The sequence below is a fragment of the Canis aureus genome, chromosome 8, assembly GCF_053574225.1.
Source record: "Canis aureus isolate CA01 chromosome 8, VMU_Caureus_v.1.0, whole genome shotgun sequence".
Taxonomy (NCBI): domain Eukaryota; kingdom Metazoa; phylum Chordata; class Mammalia; order Carnivora; family Canidae; genus Canis; species Canis aureus.
In genome coordinates, this window is record NC_135618.1 from 27,846,889 (window position 1) to 27,870,355 (window position 23,467).

Sequence of the window (23,467 nt, forward strand, 5' to 3'; positions counted from 1 at the left end):
GCCCAGACTGATGCTCCCTGGTGGTCCAGTGATTAGGATTCAGCACTCTCAGTTTGTGCCAAGAATATAACCCTCTTTTCCCTTTTAGGTCCTAATTGAATAATAATAATAATAATAATAATAATAATAATAATAACAATAATGGACATTGATATATCAAAATAATTTTAAGTTTCAGGTAATTTTAAAAGGTGAATTCTTAAAAAAAATAAAAGGTGAATTCTTTTTTTGTTTTTAATATTCCTAAATTATGCCTTTCTTTTTTTTTTTTTTTTTAAGATTTTATTTATTTATTCACGAGAGACACAGAGAGAGAGAGGCAGAGACACAGGCAGAGAGAAAAGCAGGCTCCATGCAGGGAGCCTGATGTGGGATTTGATCCTAGGACTCCAGGATCACACCCTGGGCCAAAGGCAGGCGCTAAACCGCTGAGCCACCCAGGGATCTCAAATTATGCCTTTCAATAGAAATTTGGAATCAAGGTAATAGGAAGCACCCCTAAAATCTAGATTATGGTCACTTGTCCATTCCACATTAAAAGGAACAAGAACCCTAAAGAAATGGATAATTCCAGACCTGGGGCTGGAATATACAAGGTGAGTCCCAATCATGTTCTTGTGCCAAAAGCAAGGAAGTTTTTGAAAATTAATAGGGTCACGTTAAAAGAAAACACAGGAGCCACCCTGAAAGGGTCACTCCTATTAACAATTTCAGCATTCAACAGAACAATAATAATAGATTAAAAACAGCAAGTCAACTGAATACACACAAAGAGAAAGTTGGAAATTTAATATCACTATTAAAAGCAACTCCTTGAGAAAAAAAAAAAAAAGGCAACTCTTTGGTAAGGGAAAAGAAGTAAGCATTTATTTACCCTTTCCAGTATGAACTGTATGAGACCCAACTGATGAGAGCAAAGCTCCACTTTACAGAATGATGCCAGTTAATAATAATGTATAAGGAATGACAGAATCAAAAAATCATCATTCCACAACCCTTATTGATTTAGGCAAGGATTCTCAAATGATTATAAATGATTTATATAGTGCCAAAGTAACACCACATAGATAATTTTCAGGTTACAGAACGTAAAACATAACTACAATGGAGGGGCAAGGTTATCATCCTAATTCACTGTTTAAACTTAGTGTCACTACAGCAGGTCATCCAGATGTCATGTGTGTCTTGATGTGAAGCAGATTTGAAGTACACCATATTATCCATGATGTATTCTAGCCAAATATTTGACTTGAACTGCCTTTAAAACTTGCTTCCAGGGTAGGCCCGGGTGGCTCAGCGGTTTAGCACCGCCTTCAGCCCAGGGCCTGATCCTGGACACCCGGGATCGAATCCCACATCAGGCTCCCTGCATGGAGCCTGCTTCTCCCTCTGCCTGTGTCTCTGCCTCTCTCTGTCTCTGTCTCTGTCTCTCTCTCTGTTTCTCATTAATAAATAATTAATAAATAGGGGATCCCTGGGTGGCTCAGCGGTTTAGTGTATGCCTTTAGCCCAGGGCGTGATCCTGGAGTCCGGGGATCAAGTCCCATGTCGGGCTCCTTGCATGGAGCCTGCTTCTCCCTCTGCCTGTGTCTCTGCCTCTCTCTCTCTCTCTCTGTCTCTCATGAATAAATAAATAAAATCTTTTAAAAAAATAATAAATAAATAAAATCTTTAAATAAAAAAACTTGCTTCCAGTTTGTAGGAACCATAGGAATGGTAGGAATGAATAAATAAATAAAATCTTTTAAAAAAATAATAAATAAATAAAATCTTTAAATAAAAAAACTTGCTTCCAGTTTGTAGGAACCATAGGAATGGTAGGAACAAGCCAACACTACTATGAAGGAGCAACAAGATAAATCCCAAAGATGTTGACATTTTGCAAAACAAATGGCACAGTCCTGTCCACAAATCAATGTCATGAAACAAAATGTGAAAGAGTAGGAGTCAAATGAAAAGAGACCATGGGCAATGTATAGTCCCATATTCACTCTAGTTTGAACAAATAAATTGAAATTTCAAGGACATTTTGGGGCAACTGAGAAAATTTAAATACAGTCTGATTATCAGATAAAACGGAAATGTACTGTCACAAATACATGTACTTAATTAAGCAAACAGATTAGAATACAGCAAGCACAATATATTACTTTGGTAAACGCTACTTAATCCATATGTGTGCGCTTAGAAAAATGTCTGGAATGATATATACTAATGTGTTAAGAGTAGTGATTTCTGAGTAGCAGGAATGTTTTCATTTTATTTTGGTTTTCTGTATTTTATAACTTGCTACAATGCACATATCCTGCTTTTATAGTAGAAATTAAATAAATAGTAAGAAGGCTTCAATAAGCCATCTTCCAACTTTTGGAGGCAACATGCCATAGTGTAAAATATTCTGGACAAACACAGGCCATCAAGTTCCAAATTTAGCTCTGTCATTGACCATGGGGCAAATCGCCCAACCTTTAAAGGTTATTTAATTTCTTCATCTGTTAAGCTGAAATATTTCACAAGTAAGGATAAATAAAATAATACAAAACTTTTTACGACTGTGAAGTGTGACTGTGATACTAGTTATTATTGTTATTAATGATATAGTCTGCAGAACTATGAGTCAACCAGCCACTGTAATGCAGACTTCTTCTGGACTTCTGAATTACACTACTAAAATGTCTATTTCAGCCCAGGGAGATTGCTGGCTTAGGGTTGCATCACAAAACTTATTAAAACACACACCCCTCCATCCCTGATGTCAAAGCTGTTTCCTACATGCATAACTTTAGTGTATCATAACAATGCATTAAGGAACTTCTGAGGTAGACGGTTAGCTGTTTGCTGCCACTGGGAGAGCCCAATGTTTTAGTTTTCCTCTGCAACATTTTTACAAGGGATTCACTTTTGTCAGGACATCTACTGCTTATAAGTTGCATGGTGGCTGCTTCTTCTGAATGCTACTCTCTTCACTTTTCATTATGACTTTCCTTCTTTTCTCTTCCAGTTCTCTTCAAGAAGTTTGCTTTCATAACTATTATCAATGAAAGTGTGTGATTTTTAAATATTTAATTTAAAAACTTTTAAAAGTAATTTCTACCCCCAATGTGGGGCTCCAACTCATGATCCCAAGATCAAGAGTTACATGCCCTACTGACTGACTTAGCCAGGCACCCCAAGGAACTGTTTTTGTTTTTGAATCAGTGGCAAAAAGAATGATCCCACTGTTAGATTTAATCTTTTACATACTTCAGTTTTTGTTATTAGTGACTAGGGTTCAGGGCCTGAATCTTTAATTCCTGAGAAAGCCTGTTGATTTTTTGAACACTAAGGTTTCCAGAAGGCAGGTCTCCAGATAAATTAAGTGCTAATATATGTTTCTAACATGGTAACTGGTCAAAAGATAATTACCAAATTAAATCCTGTATATTATTAAAAATAAATATCTCTTTTAATTAGTACCTAATAACAAAAGGACAGCAGTAATCAATTTGGCAAAATAGATGAACACATTTACAATACCTTTTAAAGCTTCCGTTTCTATGTCTACTAATGGCTTTCCCACATAGGCAATATCGTCTAGATTATAATACAGTTTTTTAATGACTCCATCATAACGACTAGTGATAGTAACAGAAGCTTTATCACTTTGAACTTCACAGATGCTATCAAACTGAGACACTGTATCTCCTTCTTTTACATACCTAAAAGAAAAAGACACAAAACACCTTTACATGAATAATAAGTATATAATAGTAATCATTCTAACAATGCACATGCTACACTGAATTAGATCAATATCCATCTAGTACATCACTTAGTTCCAGATGGTGCACCAAAGAATGTTTCAGAAAAGATTATAAAGGCTTCCAAAGTTTCTTTGATGTATCCCCAAGAAATACTAAAACTTTAAAAACCATTCATAGATCTATAACCCAATAATTTAATTACACTTTCAGGTGTTAAGCCTCATCCATTTCTTGGAAGAAATTCTAAAAATATGTTTTTAAAATGTTATTTCCCTTTATTGTTTTTTATTAGGCTTCATCAAACTTTAAGGGATGCCTATTATTCTATAATTAGTCCAAAAGTTAATATTCCTAAAGCATATTCTTTGTAATTTTATGAATTTTTGATTGAATTCTCTCAGTCTTTCCTTCTAGAATTATTCTAATGTATCCTTGGTTTTTTTTATTTTATTTTATTTATTTATTCATGATAGACACAGAAAGAGAGAGAGAGAGAGGCAGCGACACAGGCAGAGGGAGGAGCAGGCTCCATGTAGGGAGTCTGACATGGGACTCGATCCTGGGACTCCAGGATCACACCCTGGGTGGAAGGCAGGCACTTAAACCACTAAGCCACCCAGGCTGCCCTCTAATGTATCCTTGTATATGAGTTTCTCTCTCCTTAATCATCATAGGTAAGCTTTATAAGGTTCTTCTAGATATTCTTAGCAAACAGAACAGGAGGAATAGGATGAAATCTGAAATAAAACATACAATTTTGATTCTAACACCATGCTTGATGTATCTGGCACATCTCTTATTACCACCAATTCTTCATCAAAATATTTGTTCAGTCATTCTTATTCCTTGTCTTCATGTCTTAATTAGTTCTCAGTGTATAATAAAACATCACCATGACATAGAAACTAGATTTAAAAGCACAGATAGAAGACTTACACTTTTAGAATTGTGGACTAAGGACCTCTGGAATTCTGCTCCTCTATAAATGCAAGTATACTGGCAAAAGTTGTTAAAAACGGACTTTTAGGGGATTCCTGAGTGGCTCAGCGGTTTAGTGCCTGCCTTTGGCCCAGGGCATGATCCTGGAGACCTGGGATCGAGCCCCACATGGGACTCCCTCCATGGAGCCTGCTTCTCCCTCTGCCTATGTCTCTGCCTCTCTCTCTGTGTCTCTCATGAATAAATAAATAAACTTTTAAAAAAAGAAAATAAATGCCGTGATCTTTAAAAAAAAACAAAAAACGGACTTTTACAGAATTCTAGAAATTACAATAAGGCTTGCAACAATCATGAAAGACTTATTCAGGAAAACTGGCTGAACCTCATTAAAAACAGCTAGTTTTATTATTTTAACTTGTTTTATTCTCATTCTCCTTTCCTCAGGTCAGTATTGGTCTTGAAAATCGGCAGCTTTACAGCCATAGTAAGTAAGGGCAGACCCCAGTTTGAAGTTCCACAAAAAACCTACACTCCCAGAGAACTGTCACTATTTGACATGTTCCATTCTCTGGAAAAATACCAGTCACAGAGTTTATTCATATTTCGCCTGACTTGCTCCCTCAGGGTGTTTGCTGAAAACAGTCCACAGAAACTCTGGAATTGTTTAAAATCATGGCTGCCTGAGGCAATGATAAAAGTCAGGGCGACCAAGAGGTTCCTAAAAGGAAGATCTGGGTAATGAGACGTTCATACATCTTACCACATATCTAGTTTTCAACAAAAGATTACAAGACATGTAAAGAAATAGAAAAGTATGGCCCATGTACAGAGAAAAAAAGCAATCGATAGAAACAATCCCTGAAAAAAGAAAAAAAAAGAAAAAAAAACAATCCCTGAGGATGCCCAGATGTTAATTAATAATTAATGTTGTTAATTAACTTTAATAAAAGTTAAATTAAATCAACAATTAAATATTCAAAGAACTAAAGGAAACCATATCTAAACAATTAGAGGAGAAAATGATGTCTCACCAAATAAAGAATACCAATAAAGAGATAGAATCTTTGAAAAAATAATGGCTAAAAACTTTCTAAACTTGATGCAAACATTAATGTACATATATAAGAAGCTCAACAAAGTCCAAGTAGGATAAGCTCAGGAACCCTTATAACACTAACAGATGGTTTTTGTCAGGAAGTAAGGAAGCCAAAAGGCAATTGAATGATACATTCAATGTGCTGAAAGAAAAAAAGTCAAAGATCTTATATCTAGCAAAACTACGCTTCAAAAATGAAGGAGAGATGAATACATTCCTAAATAAATTAAAACAATTTTTGCTAGCAATCTGCCTTATAAGAAATACTAAAAGGAGTCCTTCAGGCTGCAATAAAAAGACAATAGACAGCAACCCAAATTCACATGAAGAAATAAAGAATACTAATAAAGAGAACCACATAAGTAAATATACAAAACACTATATTTTGTTTGTACCCCTTTTTACTTCTATCTGGTTTATAAGACAAAAGCATAAAGCAATACTTTAAAACTGTTGATGGGCTTATAATGTTTAAACATGTAATACAGGGACGCCTGGGTAGCTCAGAGGTTGAACGTCTGCCTTTGGCTCAAGGCGTGATCCTGGAGTCCCAGGATCGAGTCTCACATCAGGCTTCCTGCATGGAGCCTGCTTCTCCCTCTGCCTATGTCTCTGCCTCTCTCTCTCTGTGTCTCTCATGAATAAATAAATAAAATCTTAAAAAAAATAAACATGCAATACATATGACACTAATAGCAAAAAAAGAGGGAGAAGAGAAGGACCTACCTTGGAGCAACATTTTTTTTTATTTATTTTATTTTATTTTATTTATTTATGATAGTCACAGAGAGAGAGAGAGAGGCAGAGACACAGGCAGAGGGAGAAACAGGCTCCATGCACCGGGAGCCTGATGTGGGATTCGATCCCGGGTCTCCAGGATCGTGCCCTGGGCCAAAGGCAGGCGCCAAACCACTGCGCCACCCAGGGATCCATTGGAGCAACATTTTTAACATACTACTGAAACTAAGTTGGTATTAATCTAAACTACATTGTGTGTGTTTTTTTTTTTTTTTTACATTGTGTTTTAAACCACATGGCAGCTACTAAGAAAGTAACTAAAAATATATAGAGAGTAAAAGAAACAAGGAAATTAAAATAGTACAGTAGACAAGAGGAGGCACTAATGGAGAAATACATGAACAAAAACCACATAAAGCATATACAGAACAAATAGCAAAATGGCAGAGATGAATCTTACCTTATCCATAATTACATTAAATGTAAATGGCTTAAACAGGCCGATAAAAGGCATACAATGGAAAAATGGACTTCAAAAAATGATTCCAAAAATGGGACTTCAAAAAACAATCCTACTATATGCTATCTACAAGAGACACAAATAGGTTGAAAGTAAAAGGATGCAAAAAATATGTATCATGCAGCTAGGGAACATGGTGGCAGAGAAGGAGGACCTGAGGCTCACCTTATCCCACAAATACAACTAGATAACTCTAAAATCATCCTACATACTCCAGAAATCAATCTTAAGACTGGCAGAACAAACTTCACAACTAAAGGTAGAGAAGAGGCCACATCAATGAAGGTAGGATGTACAGAGATCTCGTTTGGGAGAGAAACAGATTGGCTGCTGTAGTTGGGAAGTAGCTGCAGTGGCAGAGAAGGGTGAGAGTCAGAGTAGCACACAGGGGAGTGCATGGGGAAAACCAATTCCCATAGCAGTTGCCTTGGAAAGCAAGGGGCCAAATTTTGGGAGTTCTTGCAACCAGCATGGCTTAAAGCCTGGAATTGTAAAGGTCAGTGGGCTTAGCTCAGATAGAGTCTGAAGGCATTGAGGCTGCTCTTGGGAGAGAAGGCAGAGCAAACAGCCTTCCATGTATAGCATGGAAACAGTGACCTCAAGAACACCTATCATAAGGTGGGGAGGCTATTTGCTCATCTCAGAGCACATCCCAGAGAACCAGCATTCACAGAGAGAAATCTCCAGGAACAAAGGAACTGGCAGGTTCCATTTTCCTCCCCAACCCTCAGCAAAACTACAGGACTACCTGCGGGAGTCAACACAATGCTGACACTCGAAACTTAGCATGTTTACACCAAGTCCCACTACCCCCTCCACTCATGCTCCAGAACCACCCTTCCTGGTCACACTGGCCTCAGTCCCAGCATGGTGAGCTCCCTCCCCCAGAACACTGGCCCAAACTCCTTTGGGAGTTTTGCAGAGCCTTGGTACTGACAGTGGTGGCAACAGGTCTCATTTCATGAGCAGATCCAATTAAAATGCACCACAGACCAGGGACCAAATACTGCCCACAACAGGCAAAGGCAGCCTCTGTAGACAACTGGCCTAAGGGATAAACTGTTCAAGATAAAACAGTAGAGCACATGCAACACACATTGGAGACAGTCTCAGAAGCACCAGGCCCTGGAGAACAGGGGACACTACACTGCAGAACACTAGAGGACCTCTTCTTCATAAGGCCATTACCCTCAAGAACAGGACAGGTAGCTGACTTTCCTAACACAAAGAAATGGAACTTAAATAAAAGGAGAAGACAGAGAAATTTTACCCAAATGAAAGAACAGGAGAAGGCCATGACTGGAGATCTAAGCAAAAGAGATAACAGTAACATGCCTGGTGGAGTATTTCAAGCAATAATCATAAAAATACTCTTTGGGGGGATCCCTGGGTGGCGCAGTGGTTTGGCGCCTGCCTTTGGCCCAGGGCGCGATCCTGGAGACCTGGGATCGAATCCCACATCGGGCTCCCGGTGCATGGAGCCTGCTTCTCCCTCTGCCTGTGTCTCTGCCTCTCTCTCTCTCTCTGTGACTATCATAAATAAATAAAAATTAAAAAAAAAAAAAAAACTCTTTGGGGCCAGCCCTGGTGGCCCAGCGGTTTAGCGCCGCCTTCAGCCCAGGGTGTGATCTTGGAGATCCGGGATCGAGTCCCACGTCAGACTCCCTGCATGGAGCCTGCTTCTCTCTCTGCCTGTGTCTCTGCCTCTTTCTCTCTCTGTGTCTGTCATAAATAAATAAATAAATAAATAAATAAACAAACAAACAAACAAACTAAAAAAAATACTCCTTGGACTTGAGAAGAGAGTGGAAGACATCACTAAGTCCCTTAACACAGAGATAAAAAAGAACCAATCAGAGATGAGGAGTACAATAAACAAGATTAGAAACACACTTGATGCAATGAACAGCAGTTGGGAGAAGTAGTGGAACAAATTAATGACCTAGAAGACACAGTAATGGAAAGTAATCAAGTTGAACAAAAGAGAAAAAAAGAATTATGCAAAATGAGAATAGACTTAAAGGAACTCAGTGACTCCATCAAACATAATAACATTTATATTATAAGAGTCCCAAAAGAAAGAGAAAAAAGGGGGCAGAAAATTTGAAGAATACTCGAAAACTTCTCTGAACCAGAGAAGGAAACAGATATCCAGATCCAGGAGCCACAGAGAATCCCCACCAAAATTGACAAAAGCAGATCCACACAAGACATAGCAGAAAGACAAAACAAGACATACAAGGGAAACCACATATGGATATCAGGGGTTTTTCAGCAGAATCTTCCTAAGTCAGAAGAGATTGGCATGATATATTCAAAGTACTGAATGAAAAAAATTTGCAGCCAAGAATACCCTAGCCATCAAGTCTATCATTCAGATTAGAAGGAGAGATTAGGAGTTTCCCAAACAGGAACTAAAGGAGTTCATGACCACTAAACCAGCCTTGCAAGAAATATTAGAAGAGACTCTGAGTCTCTTTTATTAGTTTTTCTATTAAAGACTCTGGGGGCAGCCCGGGTGGCTCAGCGGTTTGGCACTGCCTTTGGCCCAGGGCAGAATCCTGAAGACCCGGGATTGAGTCCCACGTCGGGGTCCCTGCATGGAGCCTGCTTCTCCCTCTGTGTCCCTGTGTCTCTGCCTCTCTCTCTCTCTGTCTCTAATAAATAAATAAAATCTTAAAAAAATAAAAATAAAAAATAAAAAAATAAAGACTCTGAATCTTTCTAGGAGAGACTGAGAGTGAGAGTACAGAGGTAAGAAACACAAAAGCAGTAAAAATGAATATTTCTGGGACGCCTGGATGGCTCAGCAGTTGGGCATCTGCCTTCGGCTCAGGGTGTGATCCTTGAGTTCTGGGATCGAGTTCCGCATCAGGCTCCCTGTGGGAAGCCTGCTTCTCCCTCTGCCTATGTCTCTGCCTCTCTCAATCTGTGTCTCTCATGAATAAGTAAATAAAATCTTTTTTAAAAAATGAATATTTCTGTAAAAAAATCAGTCAAGGAACTCACAAAATAGAAGGATGTAAAATATGACACCATGTACCTAAAACATGGAGAGGAAAGAAGAATGTGTTTAAACTTAAGTGACCACCAACTTAATCTACACTGTTATGTGCAGAATGTTATATACAAACCTAATGGTAACAACAAATATACTAATTAATACCACTAATAAATACACCAAAAATAAAGAGAAAGAAACCCAAATATATCACTAAGGTAAACCAGTAAACCATGAAAGAGAGAATGACAAGTTCAGAAAAAAAATCTTTAGAAACAACCACAAAACAAGTAATAAAATGATGAAAAATATGTATCTATCAATAATTACTTGGAATATAAATGGACTAAACATGCCAATCAAAAGACATAGGGTGACAGAATGGGTAAATAACAAAACAAAACAAGATCCATCTATATGCTGCCTACAAGAGACTCATTTTAGACCTAAGGACACCTGCAGATTGAAATTGGCGATGGAGAAACATCTATCACGCAAATAGATGTCAAAAGAAAGCTGGAGTATGGGGCTCCTGGGTGGTTCAGTCTGCCGAGCATCTGACTCTTGATTTCAGCTTGGGTTATAATCTCAAGGTCATGAGATTCAGTCCTGCATCAGGCTCCATGCTCAGTGTAGAGTCTGTTTGAGATTCTTTCTCCCACCACCTCTATTCCTCCCTTTGCCTATGCTCGCACTTTCTCTCTCTCTCTCAAATAAATAAATAAATAAATAAATAAATAAATAAAATCTTTAAAGAAAGAAAAGAAAAACCCAGAGTAGCAATACTTCCATCAGAAGAGATAGTCTTTAAAACAAAGGCTATAATAAGAGACATTATATAATAAGGGGACAATCCAACAAGATGTAATTGTAAATATTTATGCACCCAACATGGGAGGACCCAAATACATAAAACAGTTAATAACAAAAATAAAGGAACTAATCAATAGTAATACAGTAATAGTACGGGACTTTACCACCCCACTTACATCAATAGACATTTCATCTAGAGAAAATCAATAAGGAAACAATGACTTTGAACAACACTCTGGATCAGATGAATTTAACAGCTATATGCAGAACATTCCAGCCTAAAACAGGAGAATACACATTCTTTTCAGGTACATATGGAACATCCTCCCGAACAGATCACATAGTTTTAAATTTTGTATTTATTTATTTGAAAGCAAGAGTGAGCAAGTGAGAGAACACAAGCAGGGAGGAGCACAGGGAAAGGGAGAAGCTCAGCAGGGAGCCTGACACAGGGCTCAATCTCCGGACTCCAGGATCAAGACCTGAGCTGGAGGCAGATGCTTAACTGACTGAACCACCCAGGCATCTACAGAATAGATCACATATTCAGCCACAAAACAATCCTTGACAAATTTAAGGCTTAAGTCATACAATTCATCTTTCCTAATCACAACACTATTAAACTAGAAGTCAACCACAAGAAAAAATCTGGAAGGATCACAAATACATGGAGGTTAAATAACATGCTACTAAGCAATGACTAGATCAAACAGGAAATCAAAGAAGAAATTTTAAAAGTATATAGAAACAAAGGAAAATGAAAATACAAGGTCCAAAGCCTTTGGGATGCAACAAAAGCAGTTCTAAGAGGTAAGTTTATAGCCATATAGGCCTACCTCAAGAAGCAAGAAAAATCTCAAGTAAACCACCTAATCTTACATCCAAAGGAGCTAGAACAATAAGAACAAACAAAACCTAAAACCAGCAGGAATGAAATAAAAAAAAGATTAGGGCAAAATAAATATAGAAATTTTTAAAAATAGAAAAAAAATCAATGAAACAAGGACCTGGTTCTTTGGAAAATATCAATAAAATTGATAAACCTCTAGTCAGACTTAACAAGAAAAAAAGAGAAAGGACTCAAATAGATAAAATCACAAATGAAAGAGGAAAAAAAACACTATCACAAAAATACAAACAATTTTAAGAGAATGTTATAAAAAACTATTTGCCAACAAATTGGACAACCTGGAAGTAATGGATAAATTCCTAGAAACGTGTGAACTACCAAGATTGAATCAGGAAAAAAAAGAAAATTTGAAATAGACAACTAGCAAAGAAATTAAATCAGTAGTGAAAAAACTCCCAACAAACAAAAGTCCAGGATCAAATGGCTTCACACAATTCTACCAAACATTTAATTTTTATTTATTTATGATAGTCACACAGAGAGAGAGAGGGGCAGAGACACAGGCAGAGGGAGAAGCAGGCTCCATGCACTGGAAGCCCGACGTGGGATTCGATCCCGGGTCTCCAGGATCGCACCCTGGGCCAAAGGCAGGCACCAAACCGCTGCGCCACCCAGGGATCCCCAAACATTTAAAGAAGAGTTTATGCCTCTCTTTCTTAAATTGTTCCAAGAAATGGAAAGGAACGTAAACTTCCAAATTCATTCTAGGAGGCCAGTATTATTACCCTGATACCAAAACCAGATAAACACATCACTAAAAAGCAAAAGTATAGGCCAATATCCCTGATGAATATAGATGCAAAAATCCTCAACAAGATACTAGCAAACAAAATCCAACAATACATTAAGAAAAATCATTCACTATGATCAAGAGGATTTATCTCTGGGTTGCAAGGGTGGTTCAATATTCACAAATCAATCAATGCGATACATCAATAAGAGAAAGGATCCAAATTATCTGATCATTTCAACAGACACAGAAAAGGCATTTTACAAAATACAAATCTATTCATGATAAAAAAAACCCTCAACAGAGTGGTTTAGAGAGAACATTAAGGCAACATAATAAAGGCCATATATGAAAAACCCACAACTAACATCATCCTGAATGGGGAAAAACTGAGAGCCTCTCCCCTCAGGTCAGGAACAAGATATGGATGTCCACTTCCTTCACTTTTATTCAACATAATACTAGAAGTACTAGCCACAGCAAATAAACAACAACTAAAATAAAAGGCATCCAAATTGGTAAGGGATATATAAAATTTTCACTATTTGTAGATGACATGATAGTATATCCAGGAAACCCGAAAGACTCTACCAAAAACTACTAAAACTGATAAACGAATTCAATTAAGTTGTGGATACAAAATCAATGTACAGAAACCTGTTGCATTTCTATACACCACTAAAGAAGAAGCAGAAAGAGAAATTAAGCAAACAATCTCATTTGCAATTGCACCACAAATAAGAAGATATCTAGGAATAAATCGAACCAAACAGGTGAAAGACCTGTACTCTGAAAACTATAAAACTTGGGACATCTGGATGGCTCAGCGGTTTAGAGCCTGTCTTGGGCCCAGGATATGATCCTGGGGGCCTGGGATCGAGTCCCACATCAGGCTCCCTGCATGTAGTCTGCTTCTCCCTCTGCCTGGGTCTCTGTGTCTCTGCCTCCCTCTCTCTCTCTGTCTCTGTGTCTCTCATGAATTAAAAAAAAAAAGAAAGAAAGAAAACTATAAAACACTGATGAAAGAAATTGAAGATGATACAAAGAAATAGACATTCCATGCTCATGGAATGGAAGAACAAATATGATTAAAATGTCTATACTACTCAAAGCAACCTACACATTTATTTTTTTTTAAGAATTTATTTATTTATTTGAGAGAGAGAGAGCACAAGCAGGGAGAGGGGCAGGAGGAGAGGGGAAAGAGAATCAGACTCCCTAATGGGCAGGGAGTCCAATGTGGGGCTCGATCCCAGGACCCCATGTTCAGGACCTGAGCTACCCAGGTGCCCCTAATCTACACACTTAATGCAATTATCTATCAAAATACCAACAGCATTTTTCACAGAACTAAAACAAACAATTCTAAAATTTGTATGGAACCACAAGACCCCAAATAGCAAAAGCAATCTTGAGAAAGAAAAGTAAAGCTGGAGGTATCAAAATTCCAGACTTCAAGTTACATTACAAAGCTGTAATGATCAAAAAAGTATGGTATTGGCACAAAAATAAACACACAGATCAAGAGAACAGAATAGAAAACCCAGAAATGAACTCACAATTCATTGGTTAATTAATCTCTAACAAAGCAGGAAAGAACATCCAATGGGAAAAAGAGTTTCTTCAACAAGTGGTGATGGGAACACTGGACAGGTACATGCAAGAGAAGGAACCTAAATCACTTTCTTACACCATACACAAAAATAAACTCAAAATGGATTAAAGACCTAAATGTGAGACCTGAAACCATAAAAATCCTGGACGAGAATACAGGTGGTAACTTCTTTAACATAGGCCATAGCAATGTCTTTCTGATGTCTTCTGAGGCAAGGGAAATAAAAGCAAAAATAAACTATTGGGATTACATCAAAATAAAAAGCTCTGTACAGAAAGGAAACAACCAACAATACTAAAAGACAACCTTGTGAATAGAAGATATTTGCAGGGAATCCCTGGGTGGCTCAGCGGTTTAGCGCCTGCCTTTGGCCCAGGGTGTGATCCTGGAATCCCAGGATCGAATCCCATATCGGGCTCTCTGCATGGAGCCTGCTTCTCCCTCTGCCTGTGTCTGTGCCTCTCTCTCTCCTCTGTGTCTTTCCTGAATAAATAAATAAAATCTTTTTTTTTTTTTAAAAAAGAAGATATTTGCAAATGACATATGTGATAAAGGGTTAGTAACCAAAATACATAAAGAAGTTGGGATCCCTGGGTGGCTCAGTAGTTTAGCGCCTGCCTTCGGCCCAGGGCATGATCCTAGAGTCCCAGGATCGAGTCCCACATCAGGCTCCCTGCATGGAGCCTGCTTCTCCCTCTGCCTGTGTCTCTGCCTCTCTCTCTCTGTCTCTCATAAATAAATAAAATCTTTGAGAAAAAAATAAAAAAACTCAACACCCAGGGGCACCTGGGTGGCTCAGTCGGTTCAGCGTCTGCCTTCAGCTCACGTCATGATCCTGGAGTCCCAGGTTCAAGCCCTGTATAGGGCTTCCTGCTCAGCGAAGGACCTGCTTCTCCCTCTTTTCTTGCCCCTCCTTCAGCTCATACTCTCTCTCACTCTGGCTCACTCTAATTAATAAATAAAATCTTAAAAAAAAAAAAAAACCTCAACATCCAAAAAACAAATAATACAATTAAAATATGGGCAGAAAACATGAACAGACATTTCTCCAAAGACATCTAGACAGCCACCAGACTCATGAAAAGAGGCTTATCATCACTTACCATCAGGGACACACAAATCAAAACTATAATGCAATATCACCCCACACCTGTCAGAATGGCTAAAATCAACAATGTAAGAAAAACATGCCTTGGTGAAAATCTGGAGAAAAAGGAACCTTCATGCACTATTGGTGGGAGTGCAAACTGGTTCAGCCAATGTGGAAAACAGAATGGAGGTGCCTCAAAACGTCAAAAATAGACCTACCCTATAATCCAGCAATCATACTACTAGGTACTTACCCAAAGAATACAAAAACACTAATTCAAAGGGATACATACACCCTTCTGTTTATAGCAGTTATTTACAATAATCAAGATACAGAAGCAGCCCAAGTGTCCACTGAAAATGGGTGGTATATACATACAATGAAATATTATTCAGCCATAAAAAAGAATGAAATCTTGCCACTTGAAACATGGATGGAGCTACAGAATGTGATGCTCAGTGAAGTCAGTCAGTCAGAGAAAGTCAAATACCACATGATTTCACTCCTATATGGAATTTAAGAAACAAAGCAAATGAGCAAAGGTGGGAGGAGAAAGAGAGATATAAAACCAAGAGACTCTTAATTACAGAGAATAATCTGATAGATACCAAAGGGGAGGTAGGTGGGAGGATGGGTTAAATAGGGAATAGGGAATAAGGAGTGCGCTTGTAATACTGAGCACCAGGTAATATATATAATTGTTGAATCACTATTTTGTATATGTGAAACTAATATAACACTGAATGTTGGGATCCCTGGGTGGCTCAGGGGTTTAGCGCCTGCCTTTGGCCCAGGGCGCAATCCTGGAGTCCCAGGATTGAGTCCCGCATCAGGCTCCTGGTGTGGAGCCTGCTTCTCCCCCCTCCTGTTTCTCTGCCTCTCTCTTTCTCTCTCTCTCTATGTCTATCATAAATAAATAAATAAATCTTAAAAAAAAAACAAAAACTGAATGTTAACTTGGATTAAAATTTTTAAATATTAAAAAAAAGAAACAGCATATACCCAAACACACATCACACATACCAAACACACACTAACATATATTCCACACACAACATTCACAAAACACATGTATCACAAACTCAAGACATATACCATATTGTCACATAAAAATCACACATTTAGCACATACACACCACACAATAACAGCATATATTCATAACACACACAGAACACATATACAACACACACACCAAAAGAATCATGCAAACATTAACAAAAAAGAGCGGAAGTGGCTATATTAACATCAGATGAAGCTGACTTTAAGACAAAAGCACATATATAATGCAAACTTTTGTTTTAGAAGTCTGTCAAAGGTTTTTTGAAATTGAAGTATTTTTCTTCTTTATACATATATTTGCTCTTATTAATTCTAAGGATAAATAAGTTTTTACTGCCACTTACATAAACACATCACCTTCTGTTAAATCATGTATCCTTACATATTTCTATTCTCAGTGTGTAGCACATAATTCTGCTTTTTAACATTTTACCAACTGCATTACTGTATATATAGTGCATATAAACATACACATATGCACTATATATACACACACAATATAATATTGCATATATATTTTTCTTTTTTTTTAAGATTTTATCTATTTATTCATGAAAGACACAGAGACAGAGGCAGAGACACAGGCAGAGGGAGAAGAAGCAGGCTCCATCCTGGGAGCCCAATGTGGGACTCGATCCTGGGACTCCAGGATCACGCCCTGAACTGAAGGCAGACACTTAACTGCAGAGCCACCCAGGCGTCCCCCTGAATCAGATTCTTAAAAGGATCTTCAACAGCATAAAACTATGGTGAAAGAGAATCCATTTATTCATCTTCACTGCTACTTCTAGACACCTTTAAAAATTCATTCACTACCCAGAGGTATTTTTTTTCCAAAAAGGAAAAGGAAAAGAGGTAGAAGGATGATGAAGGTAGTATGAGGTTTTTTATTTCTGTTTCAAGATTTTTAAGATATTTTTTTAACCTTTCCAAAAATTCTTTTTGATTAATACCTTTTGGTATTATATTTTAACCCATCCTAAAAATATAGGCAAACTGTCAGGGAATGGTGAGTCAAATGTACTGGTATTCCTCCTGAGGTCATTTTCAGTACAGTAAAGAAAGCTTAGACTGTAACATGATTTTAATATAATTTGGAAATAAACAGTAAGTTCATATACAAATGCCATCAAACACATGGTCATATCAAGTTAACTTTTACAGGCTGATTTCTCTTTTTTAGCTGAAGTGAGGGGTGGGCAGTGAAAAAAAAATTTTAAGAAAATATAATCCTTAATAAATTCCATCAAATAAAATGTTATGATATATGATGAATTGTATTAACACATCAGCAACACAAGCTACTTTATTGTTTTAAAAAAAGCACTGTTATAGAAAGAAGTTTCTCAACTTATTTTTACAAATTATTTTTACACTGACTTAAAATCTTTTTCAGAATAATTTACCATGCCTTTTTTTTTTAAGATTTTATTTTTAAGTAATCTCAACACCCAGCATGGGGGCTCAAACTTACAATCCCAAGATCAAGATTACATACTCTACTGACTAAGCCAGCTAAGTGCCCCAACTTACCATTCTTTAATAGTTACTTCTCTAATCCCTTCTCCGATGTCTGATAGTTTGAATTGAACAATCTGTCCCTGCAGAGCTTCAAAGACAAATGAGAAATGATCTCATTAATTATGTAATGTATTCCTAATAGATGCTTTCACAGCTAAAATTAGAAAACATTCCCAAGCAGAGACAGAAACTATTTATTTTACAGATAAAAAAGTATTTTATAATTTTAAAAGCATAACCATTATTCATAAACATCAAAGATTTAAATAAACCATTTAGTGTTACGGACCTACTGATACTGCCACAGCACTTCTATTTTCCAACTTCCAAATAATGTTCTTTACAAGGGTACTGAAGGCCCAGTTAGCTGGATCTCCTTGTTTTCTGTTATTACTCTGTAATAACCATTAGTGACCTGCTCTTAGTTCTCTTTTGACTTCATGTAACTGTTCTCATTCTTAGTGGCTAATGATTGGACAGGTCCATATCTAGAAAACCTGATGAAAAATTTTCATCTGTCCAAACCATGTTCTGTTGACTTACCATTAAATCTTAGTCCCTCTCTTTCCTCTTTCCAGTTTTCATCCCTTTTGGAATTTCTACCCCACTCTTATAACAATTAGATGCAAGTGATACTTTATGGTAATTTTTCCCAAGAGAAAGTACTTCTGGTCAACAGAAAGTAGGTATGGATCCTCTCTTTTCCAGGGTAACAAGCCACTCTGAACTGATTCAAGAGTGCTCCTCTATCTTCAGACTGCTGTTCATCAAAATTGGTTACAAAACACACAACAAGTGGATTTAGGTTGTAAGATTTTTTAAATAAATACAAGGAGTTAAGTTAATGGTTAAGAAATACAATTGCGGGCAGCCCTGGCGGTACAGCGGTTTAGCACAGCCTGCACCCTGGGATGTGATCCTGGAGACCCGGGATTGAGTCCCAAGTCAGGCATCCTGTATGGAGCCTGCTTCTCCCTCTGCCTGTGTCTCTACCTCTCTCTCTCTCTCTGTCTCTATGAATAAATAAAATCTTAAAAAAAAAAAAAAGAAAAGAAAAGAAATACAGTTGCATTTTTGGGGGGCGCCTGGGTAATTCAGTTGCTTAAGCATCTTCCTTTGGCTCGGGTCAATGATCCCAGGGTCCTGGAATTGAGCCCCACATCAGGCTCCCTGTTCAGGGGGAGCCTGCTTCTCTCTCCCTCTGCCCACCTCTGCCCCTGCTTGCTTGCTCACTCTCTCTGTCAAATAAATAAATAAAATCTTAAAAAAAAATACAATTGCATTTTTGATATGGAGGTATAGGCACCTCTTATTTCCTCTCTAGTAAGTTGGGTCTTCTTATAGCCTGCTGCTCATAGTAAAACTGGAACATTTCTGAAAAATAATCTAGTATTAAATATCAAAAGCCTTAAACCAAAAGTCTGTAACTTTGACTCAAAAGCAATTCTGCTTCACCTGTGCCAAGGTGAAGTGTTTGGAATTTATCCTGAAGGTAATCAGGAGCCAGTGGTAAGTAAATATGGTCATATTTTTTTTTTTTTGCAGCTGCTCTCATAGACATAGAGTCTAATTTGCCACTACTTAAATCTATAGTGGCCTATCACTTGCTTGGACAAGAGAATATAATAGAAGAGAAGTTGTACAAATTCTGGACCCCAGACCTCAAAGGGCCTTGCAGCTTCTTCTATCTTCTCCCTCTTGGAATATTGCCTTAGATCCCCAAGTTAAAAAGCTGATTTAGTCTACTGTAAGATGAAAGACCAGGTGGAGGGGAAATGAGATGCCTCACCCAAAACCCAGCATCAATGATTAGACATGTGTGTGAGACTGTTTTTGACCTTCCAGCCCAGAAGATCCTCTAGCTGAATAGTCATATGCAAATGAAACCAGCAGAGGGAACTGCTGATCCAGGGAACCCCCAGAATCCTGAGAAATAATAAATCATTGTTGTTTTATGCCACTAAGTTGTGGGCAGGATTGTTATTCAGTATTAATTAACCAGTAGGGAGTACCATCTGCAATTTCAGAGCTGTAACTTTGGGTCCATAATTTTAGAAAGAAATCTCCCTGGCAGGAATGTGGTGAATGGGGTTGGGGAATAGATGACAGAGAAAGCAGTTAAGAGGCTACTACAGGTACAAAACTGAAGTATGGAACTTAATATATTTATATATTTTCAAAGCTGTCTGAAAAAGAGAAGACAGATTTAAGAATCATGTAAGATGTCAAATTAATAGATCTCAGTAACCAATTTGATGTGAAACAGGAATCAGGAAGCCCCAAGGTTTCTAGCTTACATATTCACTGAGTTAGAGAGTATAGGAAGAGAATGGATCCCAAGCACCTAGAACAGTGCCTTGGCAGATAGCAGGTGATCAATAAATATTTGTACTAAATGAATTCTCACAACAATACAATGAGTTAGATTCTATCATTACTCCTGTTTTATAGATTATGAAATAGAAAGGAATTAATTAACCTGCTTAAAGTTACACAGCTAGTAGTTGATAGACCAAGAACCCAAAGCTCAAGGTAAGTGTTTAGAGACTAGAACAGGAAGTTGGAGTTCCTGCTTGAATGGCCTCTATTTTTTCTGAGAAGTAAAAGGAAAATATCCACTTTTAAAAATAATAATCTTAAAAATGGTGAAGGTAGAGTTTACATATCTTGGGGTGTTGTGGAAGATGGCCTATATAAAAAGGGGGAAAAAGGGGGGGTGGGAAAGACTGATGTCAGGGGTTGGATCTGCCTGGAATTCTCCCATTTTTCTTTGCTAGCACAGAGTAAGGCACCAGATAACTATCAAAAACTTAGTGATGTAACAAAAGTCTAGGGTTCTGTATCAGAGTTCTAAATGGACCATCAGAAAAAAAATAATTTAGTGCCCTTGCCAAAGCTAACACTTAACTTGAGGCTTCAAGTTCTTTACTAAGGGTAGAAAAAGATGGGAGAAAGGTAATTAAATGGTAAAGTCAGAAAACTTTCTGTTTAGGAACACCTTTGGATGATTTCATCACACAATCTTAACACAATAGACTGAGGTAAGTGTTTCATCCAACCAACAATACAGTGACAGTACAAGGATACAATCTAAGTCAATAATTTATCTAACTATTGCACTTAGATGAGTCAGATGATAAAGAACACATGACCCAAGACAACTCATTCCCAACATTAAGAAGACACAAGCATTTATGGGAAGATGTGAAAGGGATGGGGGTGGGGGGGATGGGAAGTAGGCACAGAAAACAAAATAAGAAAAGGATAGATCAAGGAGAGCAAGGAGGGCTGGGCTAGAAAGAAACGGTTAACTTTTTTTACTTTGATAACTCTTCAATTACTTTTTAAAAAGTTCTGAATACAATACAAAATATTTTTTTTATAAAGGCTATTTTGAGATCATACTTACCAGCACTTGTTTGCAGCAACTGATGTGGATGACTATATTTGAATGAAGGATAACCAAAGAAACACACATACTTTGGCTTCAAAATATGAACATTATTACATGTTTGAAAGTAGCGAACACAAATCTAAAGATGAGAAAACAAAAAAGTAAAAGCTTTTGTGAATATTCTTGATGGCTTATCTCTGTAAGTACATATTGAATTTCAAGTCTATTCTAAAAGTAGAACAGTCATTATCACCATACAAACAATATGAAATTAGCCAGGTCAAAATCTGAACTGGTCAAAACCTGGCATCAGTGACACTCAAGTTTATGAAGATTGGTTATTTCTTAAGTATTTCTGTTAAAGAAATTAAAGGAACTTAAACCTTAGCATCCAGAAAACATTATTTTGTTCTTTTATTTAGTAAAACTATATCCTTGGAGTCAGATTTGTTTATATGCTTATGAGTCTTGCCTAAAATTTCTTACGAAAGTGAAGAAATTTTAACGATGTATTCTGTACAAACACAACACTTTACAGATGCAGTCAAATCGTTAAAGGCTTCCTAAGACAAAACTATTACTAAAGAATTCAAAACTGACTGTTGGCATCTAAAAACTGAAAAATATATGTAGTGCTGTAGGGAAAGGTTTTCTTACTATAATTTACAGATGACTCTTTAGATGTAACTGTTTTGTATAATATCTTAGTGTAATGCAAGACAATATGTAATAGAAATAAGTAGGCCTAAATATATTCAACTTGATATATTAAAACCTATGTGTCTGAAAGGTAGACTATTTTATTTTGAAAATTAATATTACATTTTTTTAAAAGATTCTTTTATTTTTTTTTCATGAAAGAGAAAGAGGCAGAGACATAGGCAGAGGGAGAAGCAACCTCCATGCAGGTAGCCCGATGTGGGACTCAATCCCTGGACCTCGGGATCACGAGATCATGCTCTGAGCCAAAGGCAGGCGCTCAACCACTGAGCCACACAGGCGTCCCTAAAATTAATATTTCAATGTTATTAATACCTGGTTACCTATATCACCCTTTTAAATGTAACATATAAAAAATTCTAGGGCAGCCCCAGTGGCGCAGTGGTTTAGCGCCACCTGCAGCCTGGGGCATGATCCTGGAGACCGGGGATCGAGTCCCACGTCAGGCTCCCTGCATGGAGCCCGCTTCTCTCTCTGCCTCTCTCTCTCTCTCTCTCTGTGTCTCTATGAATAAATAAATAATAAAAAAAACTAAAAAAAAAAAAAAATTCTAGCTCCCTGAATGTATTTGAGAATAGTGGTATTTAAAATTTTTTTATTAATGTAAGAGTTACTTTTAATTTAAAAAGCTATTTTATTATCATGTACATTATCATTTAGTGATTAGCCCTTAAAATTTAAAAGTTGGGCAGCCCTGGTGGCTCAGTGGTTTAGCACCGCCTTCAGCCTGGGGCCTGATTCTGGAGACCAGGGATCGAGTCCCACATCAGGCTCCGGGCATGGAGCCTGCTTCTCCCTCTGCCTGTGTCTCTGTCTCTCATAAATAAATAAATAAAATAAAATAAAAATAAATAAAGGCAAAGAAAAACCAAATATCCCTTCCCTAAAACACAAATTTTTAAATTATGCATCTTAGTTTTACTTTAAGAGATAATTCTAAAGTAACTAATCTTTACAATATATATCTTATTAATATTCAAGAAACATAAAACCTAACTAAAGTTGATAGCTTAAAATTTAACAGATAGTGAAAGAATGCTCTTTCTCAAACTCCCATTTTCTGTGTCCTTTCTTTCTCCTTCAACTCCCACAGCCCTGGTTCTTAGTCAACAATAGAATCAAAGGCATAAATCAACCTCCACTTTATCAGACATTCATAAATTTTAATTTCGAGAGCAGTAAGTGGAATTATATGGATTCATTTTTATTTTAAAAAATTAGTTTTTGGGGAGCCCGAGTGGCTCAGCGGTTTAGCACCGCCTGCAGTCCAGGCCATGATCCTGGAGACCCAGGATCGAGTCCTGGGTCAGGCTCCCTCTGCCTGTGTCTCTGCCTCTCTCTCTGTCTCATGAATAAATAAATAAAATCTTTTTAAAAAATAGTTTTTAAAAAACATTTGAAAGAAAATTAAACTACTATAAGGTCTTATCTTTAACAGCAGCTTTTATGAAAGAACTACTAAACTGGCAAGAGAGGCATGAACTTACCAAACATTTATTGAATCCCTATGTTCTGGGTACTATAAAGGTCTTGAAATGCATCATCTTTTTATCTCACAATTACCCTCCGGAATAATA

At 37.3% G+C, this 23,467-nt stretch overlaps 2 protein-coding genes across 5 annotated transcripts in view; one reads left to right on the forward strand and one right to left on the reverse strand.

The window, feature by feature from the left end:
* DBT (dihydrolipoamide branched chain transacylase E2) overlaps positions 1 to 23,467 on the reverse strand; it is a 54,205-nt gene that overhangs the window by 26,800 nt on the left and 3,938 nt on the right. Inside the window, exons 2-4 of one of the 4 annotated variants that reach the window (XM_077905596.1) lie at positions 21,186 to 21,309; positions 17,789 to 17,864; positions 3,517 to 3,698 (exon numbers count right to left, since the gene is read on the reverse strand). In XM_077905596.1, the coding sequence (XP_077761722.1) occupies positions 3,517 to 3,698; positions 17,789 to 17,864; positions 21,186 to 21,309 (382 nt within the window). Of the gene's footprint in view, positions 1 to 3,516; positions 3,723 to 17,788; positions 17,865 to 21,185; positions 21,310 to 23,467 lie in introns of those variants that run through there. The other 3 variants (XM_077905594.1, XM_077905597.1, XM_077905598.1) reach the window with 3 other exon arrangements.
* Positions 20,646 to 23,467, forward strand: part of RTCA (RNA 3'-terminal phosphate cyclase) — a 55,146-nt gene continuing 52,324 nt past the window's right edge. Inside the window, exon 1 of the transcript XR_013384554.1 lies at positions 20,646 to 20,817. The gene's annotated coding sequence lies outside the window, so the exon portion shown is untranslated. The remainder of the gene's footprint in view (positions 20,818 to 23,467) is intronic.